Source organism: Tupaia chinensis, unplaced genomic scaffold (assembly GCF_000334495.1).
Source record: "Tupaia chinensis unplaced genomic scaffold, TupChi_1.0 Scaffold000061_1, whole genome shotgun sequence".
NCBI lineage: Eukaryota > Metazoa > Chordata > Mammalia > Scandentia > Tupaiidae > Tupaia > Tupaia belangeri.
In genome coordinates, this window is record NW_006159519.1 from 1506991 (window position 1) to 1518084 (window position 11094).

At 42.5% G+C, this 11094-nt stretch overlaps 1 protein-coding gene across 2 annotated transcripts in view; it reads right to left on the reverse strand.

Annotated features, from left to right (window-relative positions):
* The window catches only part of VDAC3 (voltage dependent anion channel 3), a 38676-nt gene that overhangs the window by 3561 nt on the left and 24021 nt on the right, over positions 1 to 11094 (reverse strand). The window contains exons 5-10 of one of the 2 annotated variants that reach the window (XM_006141660.3): positions 8262 to 8332; positions 6884 to 6933; positions 5413 to 5415; positions 3023 to 3175; positions 2181 to 2233; positions 426 to 653 (exon numbers count right to left, since the gene is read on the reverse strand). In XM_006141660.3, the coding sequence (XP_006141722.1) occupies positions 426 to 653; positions 2181 to 2233; positions 3023 to 3175; positions 5413 to 5415; positions 6884 to 6933; positions 8262 to 8328 (554 nt within the window). In that variant the 5' untranslated portion in view covers positions 8329 to 8332. Of the gene's footprint in view, positions 1 to 425; positions 654 to 2180; positions 2234 to 3022; positions 3176 to 5412; positions 5416 to 6883; positions 6934 to 8261; positions 8348 to 11094 lie in introns of those variants that run through there. The other variant, XM_027765433.1, reaches the window with a different exon arrangement.

Genomic DNA, 11094 nt, shown 5'->3' on the forward strand with positions numbered 1-11094 from the left:
TCCTGAAAATCTCCGGAGTTCATGGGAAGCTCCAGGATGCTCACATCCATCTGTGGTTGTTCTTCATGCCAAACAAACCTGCCTGTGGACACGGCCAAGATGAGGAGGGCACAGGAGGAGCAGGAACGTCGCCAAGGGATTCTTCCACCAGAAGGTAAACCATGCTCTGGGCCCCCTCCACCCTAGTGGTTCTTCCACAGATCCCAGAGCTTCCTAAACTGCGGGGCGAAGGCTGAGAGGCTGGTGACCAGGAGCACTGCAGCCCTCACCCAGTGCACTACCCCTGGCAAGGTCTTGTTGACTATGAGGCAGCACAGCGGCATGGGGTGTCCTCCAGGACACAGTAAACACAAGGACATCCTTCTCAGCAGGCTAACAGCTAACTCCTTTTTACACTAAGGAAGAGATGAATTATACATACTCACACGTGAGTGTGCAGCTGGAAGTCTGCAGCCTTGTAACCCAGGGCGAAATTATTCTGTGACAATTTGGACTTGGCTGTGTCAAAACTCATCTGATAGCCAGCAAGCCAACCTTCGAAGGCCAACACAGCCCAACCATAGATGGTTGGTCCAGAAAAATCTATGTCAACATTACTGCCAAGACTGAAACAATCCCGTTTGTAGGAGGCCTTCAATTTTCCACTCTTCTTTCTGTAAAAACAAACAAGATAATGACATGAGTTTTCCCTCCTGTCCAGGAATCACTCTCTACCCAGGGTAAGTAGGATTTGGTCAATGGCATACATACAGTGAGAAGGTTTAAATGGCTAAGCTCCACAAATACGACTCTGCTAGGACTAGGACGTACGTTCTGTCAGTGTCTAGCCCTCACATACACGCAAGTGGCGGGTACTTTATGGCTGATTTCAAAAAGGCACAAACGAAAACTTAAATTTTAGATATTTCAGTGCCAAATTAATAATGTGAAGATGTATACGAATATGGGAAATCAAACGTTCCGAATGTCAAATACCACAAAAAAGCAACACCTGACACACATTATCACAGTCTCAAAGACAGAAGTACCGTTTTGAAGGACAATAAAGAAAATCCAAAATGAATTCTTAATAGTCCTCGTCCTATTGCGATCAGGCTTCTTTTGAAAACGTCTGTCCTACAGTTAACTAAGGTACGTGATGGGAAGGACCCTCTGTCCAGCACCTCTGACCCTCAGATGGCACAGACCCACGCTGGGCAGGTAAAAAATGACACAGTCCTATTTTTAATGAGGAAACCGAGGCAAAGAAATTGGGGAATTTAGAGACTCCATGAGTCAGTAGCATGGCTACTCATCGCAGTGTTTTGGAGCCAGCAGATTACACTCTCAAGAAGTCAACGTCTAGGGGAGAGCAGGTAGCATAATGGTTAAGGCACTAGACTCCCACATAGCAGAGCCCAGATCAAGTCCAGGACCCAGCAGCTTGAAAATCACACTAGGTGCATGTGCATGCATGACCAAAATCCCAAGAGGAGAATGGAAGAGAAGGGACTGCAGCACAGCTGTACCCCCCCAGGGGATGATTTCTCACTTTCCCCTCTGTCTCTGTCTGTCTCTGTCTCTCTCTGGCAAGCACACACACCCTATAGAAAAAAAAGAAAAACAAATAAATGTCTCAGTAGGATACCACGTCTATGGTCTTTAGACTAGCTTAAAATGTATCTATGGTCTTAAAACTCTACTAACACCTAAACCTTCTCTACTGTGTGTCTCCCTGGAATACATTTAACATTTTTTGTCCATGTGTTTGTATGATTTTCTTTTCACTTTTTAAACTTTGCCAGAGGATACATACACTTGTCAGAGACAGACAGGGAGGGAGAAAGCATCTTCAATGGAGCATGGTCACATCACAACCCCTTCTCTTCCCTGCTGGGATTTGGGACAGACATGCACGAGTGCCTGGGGCTCTGTTCAAACTGCACATCAGCACATAGGTATCCAGCTCCCTAACCAGCAGGCCACAGGGCTGGCCCCATATGTTCAGCTTTCAAGCTGCTTCTCTACCCTCCCTCGAGGGGCTGTCCCTTCATCTCTCCTGTACACGCAGCCTCTCATGTTCCTAACAGCAACCACCTAAGACCTTCCTGCTTCTAGGCTTTCCATTGCACCTTCTTATTCTAAAGCTCTCTATCTGTTTAGGCTCCAAAAATATTTCAAAAAAGAGTCTGGATATTTACCCTGTGTTTGGTACAAATATGGTATCAAGAGTCAGTTTCAAACCTTCAGCCAACTGAAAAACAAAGATTTAAAATTAGTGGTTAATCATTTCTGATTCTTGAGTCTTCAATTCAAGAAACCAATTCTCACATTTCCTCTAACTTACTCCTTAAAGATAAAAACAAAGTCATTAAAGAGAGCCAAATATTAAATGATTAATAAAGCACCTCCCATCCCTCCTCCCCCCTTACCCCCACTACCGTCAGCCTTTACCACAGGCCTGCCACCAAAGATGCATTAAAACCTATAGGTCAAACCCTGCTACATAAAAAACATAAATTACAGAAAAACAACAGAATTCCAATACTATAAAATAGTCCTGATATTCTCTTGAGATTCCTGGAATGAGATAACCTGACACTAAAAACGTCAACTCAACTCTGCCTTCGTCAGCTGCCCATGCCCGTCATTTATGTAAGGCAATGTACATGCTAGCACTTGGCCACTCTGCTAACAGACGTTCTCCTCGACACATTACAGACGCTCCAGAACGCTTCCTGGTGGAGCCAATTTTACACCGATTACAAAACTAAATTACTACAAATAGTTTGCTCTACCCAGGAGAGCCTTAGCTGCAAAATAAAGTATTACTGGTCAAAACAAAGAGGTAGTATGAACAGTACTCATACACGAAGCCACACTTACTAGAAATAGGAGACATACCAAGCAGGCCACATGCAATGAAAAAATACAGCAACTTGCTAGACTGCGAGGTCTTGTTCACACTCTATTTGGGATCTGTTCATCATTCAGTCTGTAAGATACAACGAGCCTAAAAATAACTTCTAATGCTTTCTCTTACCTTATTCTCCAAAGAGATTTCTGTCCCAAGAGTATTGTCTGTGTTCCATTTTTGGGTGAAAGTGAGTCCATAGTTACAGACCTTGTATTTGGTCTCTAGGTTGCCTGATGCTTTCCCTGTATCCGTATAAGCATGACCAGAAGTAGAAAATTCCTGGTAAGCAAAAACAACAACAAAACTTACTTGACAATTAGCTCATCACATAGAGAATATTCATTTCAGAAAGTGGTGTCCGATGTATGAGAAACCAACAGTTTACTTCTGACCACAACTGGGGCCACAGCAGCCACAGCTCAATAGCACCTTCCTTCAGGCTTTCCGACCTCTAAGTGTTCTGACCAATGTTCGATCTACCTCTTACTGGTGGGTCCCCTTCCACGTGCTCTCTTACTAAATGGAATTCTTAAATTCTGTCCCTTATTTTCTTTACTGAAAGTAAATGCTGGGGGCCAATAGTTGGCATAATGGCTATGTCACTGGACTCCCATGTAGTCGACTATGGTTGGAGTCCCAAACCTGGTGGCTTAAACTCACACTGGGCACGTGTGCGCGCATGCCCAAGATCCTGAGAGGAGAATGAGAGAGAAGGGACTGCAGCGTGGCCATCCCTCGAGAGGGTGATTTCTCACTTTCTGTCTCTGTCTATTTCTGGCGAGCACACACGCCCGACAGCAAAAAAACTCTCCAAAATAAATAAATAAATAAGAAAATAAATGCTGGGGGGCCAAGAAGTGACTCTGGTTAAGGCACTGGACTCCCACATGGCCAACTGTGGTTTGAGTCCCAGACCCAGTGGTTTGAAAATCTTGCCAGGTGCATGTGCATGCATGCTCAAAATCTCATGAGAATGGAGGAAAAAGGATTGTGGCATGCCCATCCCCCTGGGGACAATTTCTCACTTTCCCTCTCATTGTTTCTGTTTCTCCAGCATGCACATGTGCCTTACGGCCAAAGCATTTTATATATATATATTTAATTTCTCCTCCATTCTCCTCTCGGGATCTTGGGCACGCACACACACGTGCCCAGCGTGAGTTTAAGCCACCGAGTCCAGGACTCGAACCGCGGTCGACTACATGGGAGTCCAGCGACATAGCCATTACGCTAACTGCTGGTCCCTATATATATATATTTTTTTTACTGTGATAAAATATACTTAACATAAAATTTACCATTTTAACAATTTTTAAGTATACAGTGTAATAGCATTAAGTATTCTTATGCTGTTGTGAAGTTGCGTTGTTAGTGTCTGCAAAACTTTAGCAAAAATGATTTCAATGTTTGAAAGTATCTACTTATGTTCACAATAAAATCCAATGCTATTGGGTCACTGGAAAAATCATGACACTTTTTACTATGCAAAGATGCATTGTGACTTTAATTTATCCCTCTTTCCCGCTCTCTATCTTGTCTACTTTTTCCAGTGCTTTCTAGCAGTTACTATGAATGCCTTAAAATACACTCTCCTCCCTGGTGAAGTGTCCTTTCAATCATATGACAAGAAGCGATGAGAGACAGACCTCCTTCCCAGGGGAAGCAAACAGTCAACACCTGTCACTGACAATCTATGAACTGTCAAGAGAAAGCCCTGTGATTGGCCCTGCTGTTAGGGAGCATTTCTGACAGCCAGCCAGCGTCATGTAATGCTGCCGGCCTGATCGGCTCTGTCTCACTGTCTGCAATATGAATCCTCCCTCTAACACCCTGCTCCTTAACTCCAGTTCCACAGGCAGATAGGCAACTGGGAAGCTAAGATCTGTTTATCACCACCACGCAGAAGGCTTTCAAAGAGAGTGTCACACTACACATTTAGGGCAAGGTCTTAGTAAGACAATGATACAGTGTTAGTCACCTTTAACAGTTGATATAATTTCTTAATGAGACCATCATTTTCTTTTAAAAGATCTAACTCAGTATTTTATTTTTTACATTTACTTTCCATTAACTTGGTAAGTAGAACAAATATTAAGTCTTAATTTTAGTGTTAGGGAAACAATGCACGAAATTAAGGTAAAGGAGTAGTCTACATTTTTCCTTATTATCATCGTCATTTGTCAGTTTGACGCTCGGTCAAAAAAATCTAAACTACCAGAGGTACAAATCTCAAAAAGAAGGCTAGACTTACTCTGGGTTGACCGCTAGGCCCACAATTGCTTCAGTTTTTGTCTAGTTATACAGTTAGGTCAAACAGGTGCAAAATACAGTTATAACATGCATAAAATGCTAGTAAGCCATAAAACAAGAATGTTACTGTTAAGTAGATGGCTTGTGATAGCAACACCAAGATACAATCTAAGAAATCGGGAACGATGGGTGAAATTCTTCCTAAATCAACACCAAAGACCAAAAGCAGCCATGGAAACAAGCACACAGAGCACTTTTTCTCTTACCATCTGAATGAGTATCACATCACGGCAGCATGAAAGGGAGATAGAATTTTAGTTGATTTTTGCAACGCAAACCCAACTTAGGCAAAATTTGAAAACTACTCAAAATGAGTGTCATTCTACTTTTTAGCAAAACCATATATACAATATGCCTAATCTTAGTAAGACAGGTGCATGTATGTATGCACCAGAGTTATGCGGAGAAAGCATGCTAGTGACTAACCAGGATTATACCAAGTACCAAAGCATCCTAAGACGCCTACATCGGTTCTGTCTTCAGTGAGAACTTAGAGAATGAGGTGAATGAAAAGTTTATTTGCTGAGATTCACTGAGTAAAAGTTCTGGTTTAAAAATACTTTGAAAAACATGCCAACATACCCTTTTGATAATTAACACTCACTAAAACAGACTATAGGAACATCGGTTAAAAACTGCAGGATAATCTACACATCAACATATAGAAATACGTGCTATTTTCCCTATTTTATTGCAACTCATCTGGAAGAAACAAAGACTAAAATTAATTTGTTTTTGTAAAAGGCAAGTAGCCTTAGCGCCCATACACATATCTGTGAAAGTACAAACATGACGCAGCTCGGCTGCCGCCACCATGGAGCAGGCAGGGGGTGCCATGATGTACTACTGGAGCCATTGGGAGGCCCCCAGTTCAGATACTGGGTCGACCTGAACACACCAAGTGCACCTGTTATCCTGGCTCGCAGAAGGCTGGGGCAGGAGAATTACAGATGATGAGACCTTGTTGAGGGCCTCCTCTTCTTATGAAAGAAACAAACAAACTTAAAAATGTTTTAAAAAGCAATGACATGGGTCAAAAAACATATATTTTCTATCTTATGAGACTAAGACACAGAATGTTCATATTATAATGAACACAAATGGTCTTCCCCCAGATTCGGCCTGATTGTCTATAGGTTGAATAGACAATCATTCTCTTTACAAGCCAAATGATGTATAGTGATTGAATGTCTTTTCAAAAAAATGAGAATAAAAATAATAATCATCTAAAAAAATGAAAAGCTATTTGATGATATGAATAGTAATGTCTTTGTCTTGACTGATATGCATGGTAATCATGCTGGAAAAAGAAATGTTATACACTGTAAAGATACATGTGATTAAATGTAATATAAAAAAATTTAAAAAGCAATGACACTTTTGCAGAAAAATGTAAATAAATAATAATTTTTTAAAAATAGACAATCATAGTGTACATACACTTACTGAAATCTGAGAGTTGGACAAAACTATAGGGAAAATACTGGGTCATCAGAAAAGTCATGACATATTTTTTCTATATTTTTCTATGCAAAAATGTGTCATGCCTTTTCCAATGACGCAGTAGCATAGTGCAGAAAGTATGCTGCTTCATATAATTAGCCTAAATGATTATTTTTAAACAGGCTCCTTTAGGTTAACTGTGATACCGTTATTAAAAATATATGAAGTACTCACCACTCCACTACATGACTTGGTTTTCAGATCTATTTTGACCATGCCGAACCCTAGATAAACACACAAAAATACAGTAAGGTACAAAATGTAACATTCACTCCAGTTTTTGCATCTTAGAAATTAGTAAGTAGTCTTCTATATAGAAACTATATAGTATCTTTTGGTGAGTATTCTACAAGAAATTGAGTAATAATGAAATACTCTATCTTTTTTTTAAGTCCTTCAAAATGAATAGACATTAGACCAGCAGATGGTGTAATGGTTAGATTGCTGGATTCCCACATAAGTTGACCGCGATTTGAGTCCCGGACACGGCAGCTTAAAACTCAAGTCGGGCACATATGAGTGCATGCCCAAAATCCCAAAAGGAGAATGGAGGAGAAGGGATTTTGGTGTGGCCATTCCCCCAGGGGGTGATTTCTCACTTTCTGTCTCTCTGTCTCTTTCTGTCTGGTGAGTACACATGCCCTATAGCAAAAATCTCTCTACTAAAAAACAAAAAAAAAAGAATAGTCCTTTTTTTTAGGTTAAAGAACAAAAGGGACCAGCTGTTAGCATAATGGCTATGCTGCTGGACTCCCATGTAGTTGACCGCGGTTCGAGTCCCGGACCCGGTGGCTTAAACTCCTGCTGGGTGTATGTGCATGTGTGCCCAAGACCCCGAGAGGAGTATGGAGGAGAAGGGATTGCAGCGTGGCCATCCCCCCCCCAGGGGGTGATTTCTCACTTTCTGTCTCTCTGGTTCTCTCTGTCGTTCTGGCAAGTGCAAGCGCCCTATAGCAAAAACCTCTCCAAAAAAAAGGTTAAAGAACAAAGGAATGAAAGGAATATGAATTATTCCAAGAATCAAAATTATTATAAAATATCATACCTATATATACATGCATAAAATATCCAATAAATGTGACTAGTTAGTAAGAAAAAAATCAAATGTGTACAGTGCAAAAAATTAAGAATTTAAAGATGAAATTTTAAACCCTAAAAATAAATATCTTTTGAAGGAATCATAGATTATGTGTCACTCTACATAAGTTGAAAGTTGTGTCTTCACTTTCATAAAAACTATGCCATTATTTAGAGAGGGGGAAAGTACCCCCTCCTTTAACTGTCGGTAGGACGAGCCAGAGGAGGTGGTAACTATTACAGGTACGCTATTCATGTTACAGACACTGTTAAGTATGTTGTGTGTATGCATGTGTGTATGTATGCAGGGGGTCTACCTCAAGGAAGTCTAATCACCTGTTTCAGTTACCTACTTAAGTCCTGAAAAGCAGGTTAATGTTGACTTACCTTTCCTTCCTAGCCCAGTACCTTGTGCACAGTAGGCATTCCACACTAATTCGTACCCTAGCTGGGAAACTGGGAGTAGCATCCTTACCATAGCCTTTGTTGAAGACATCTTTGGCGGCCTTTCCGAGGTCACAGTAGGATGGTGCGTTACACATATCTTATGAAGAAAAACAGAGGCAAAGGGATAAAAAATAGGCACTTCCTATTTATCCATCTACTTAGCATTTATTCTCTGGGAGAAGAGGCATCGATTGTAGTTTTTTTCTTCTTATTGTATTGTTACTGCTTATTTCATAGTGCAATCCCAAGTTAAGGGGAGGCATTATTATTATTATGCTCCTTTAAAAAAGGCTGTACAGGGACCAGCAGTTAGCATAATGGCTATGTCGCTGGACTCCCACGTAGTCGACCGCGGTTCGCATCCTGGACCCGGTGACTTAAACTCACGGCATGTGCGTGCGTGCCCAAGATCCAGAGAGGAGAATGGAGGAGAAGGGATTGTCGCATGACCATCCCCCCTGGGGGGTGATTTCTAGCTTTCTGTCTCTCTGTCTCTGTCTGGTGAGCGCACATGCCCTCTAAAAACAAAAAAAAAGGCTGTATAGAACACAGGAGAATAAAAGGGTTACTCCCCTGAGACTCACAGAGGTCATCTTCCTGATTGCATTTCAAAGAAAAGAAAGTTCTCACAGGTTGGAGTTGCTCTGTGAAACCCTATTTCTTTAAAAAAGAAATGCAGATGATATAAAACCAAAGAGCTGTATAAAACAATGAGATAAATCTTTTAAGAAACTGTAAGAATAGATGCAATCCTCAGGGTTAACATTTTGCTACTCTGAAATTTAGTTCTAATAACAATCCCCATAGTAATGAAACTGATTTCATCTAGACTATGCCCGCTTTCAAAGTTCTTCTTAAAAGTCCTCTACTTTTTTTTTTTTTTTTTGAGAGAGGTTTTCGCTATAGGGCACGTGCCAGACAGACAGAGAGAGACATAGAGACAGAAAGCGAGAAATCACCCCCCCAGAGGGGATGGTCACGCCGCAATCCCTTCTCCTCCATTCTCCTCTCGGGATCTTGGGTACGCACGCACACGAGCCCAGCGTGAGTTTTAAACCACTGGGTTCGGGATGCGAACTGCGGTAGACTACGTGGGAGTCCAGCGACATAGCCATTACGCTAACTGCTGGTTCCCCAAAGTCCTCTACTTTAATCCACTAACCAGAAACAGGAGCATCTACCTACAGTAATCTCACCAAAAATTTGTCTAGGGACCAGCAGTTAGCATAATGACTATGTCGCTGGACTCCCAAGTAGGCGACCGTGGTTCAAGTCCCGGACCCGGTAGCTTAAACTCACGCCAGGCACATGTGCATGCCTGCCCAAGATCCCGAGAGGAGAATGGAGGAGACGGGATTGCGGCGTGGCCACTCCCCCCCCCCCCCGGAGTGATTTCTCGCTTTCTGTCTCTCTGTCTCTCTCTGGCTTTCTGGCAAGCACGCGTGCCCTATAGTGAAAAACTTCTCAAAAAAAAAAAAAAATTGGTCTAAAGGCTGAAGTTAAAACCTTCAAAAACCTTGCCTTCCCATCTTGCCTGTTCAGTATCCACCCGGCCTTCTTACTGCCAACATGGCCCTCACATCAAATTCTCAGAAGCTATCGACACTGCCAGCATACCATTCCTCTGCCCTCTTGGTATAACGGAAAATCTTCTGCAGCAGGCTGCTACCTCCCTCTTGCAAACTCAGAAGCCATAAGTAACTAATTATAGAACCACCTCCAGCAGTCCCATAAGCTCCCTTACTATACTGTCCCAGCTAGACCTTGCAATTACTCTGCCGGAACTATCCACACATTCAAACTAATATTCGGATGTAGTCCTCAGAGTGTGGGCTTCTGCCAAGTTTCTGAATACACAGTAAGTGGCAATTCATTTAAAATCTGTTCCTTAACCCACCCTCTCAAATATGGCGGGCACTACAACACAAAGCTGAGAGGAAAAGAGAATAGAAAGAGCGAAGAGCAGGGTAAACGCACTGACTCACACCATAACAAAACTTTGCTGTAAGCTACAGGGTTTCATAGTTCGCATCTAGAGCAATTATTTTACAGTTCAATCCTTTGTAGTCACGTGATCAATCCTACACTTTTTTACATAGTCCCAATTCCAATCTGATATAGTGACTTTTTATGAGCGCAATGAATGCTGATAGCTGTTGAAAAGTTCCAGAATCCTGTAACTTACGAGGCTAAGTATAGAAACTATACACTCAAAACCTTCAGTGTGGCTTTTCACAATGACAAAAGAAAAGATACAGTTAAATGTTGAGAAGCATCCTAAGCACATCTAGGGACTAATTACATTCTTTTACATTGTGCTTTGTTGTTTTACCCAAACTACCACCAGATACTATGCAAAACTCGCGTAGCTGGTTTAGCTCACTACCTGGTCATCCTGCCTACTTGAAGCTTACTTTTTCAGACCCATGGTTCTGATGGGAAACGCACTGCTGGTATGATCAAGCAAAAATCGATGACACAGACATCGCGTAAAGCCACAACTAGCTTTACAAAATGCACTTGTTGGTGGAAAATGCACAATACACCGAGGTTGCATGAGACGCACACGGAGGGAGAGGCGGTATACTACTGCTCACAGTTACTAGCTTGACAGTCGGTAGGGGCCCCCGTTTGTCCCCCGCTTCTCCTTGTAAGCTGCACGGACAGCACCCTCCGGCCCCTGGGAGTGGCACGCTCGCCTGATGCTCGGCCACGATTCCAGGGAGGAAGGCGAGGGCGCGGGTGGGCTCGAGGGCTCAACTTCTCTAGAAACCGACCGCCACTCTCGCCTGACACCCGGACAGCAGGTCGGGACCGCACTCCCTGCGCAAACGCGCGGCTGGCCGCTCCGCGCGCCACCT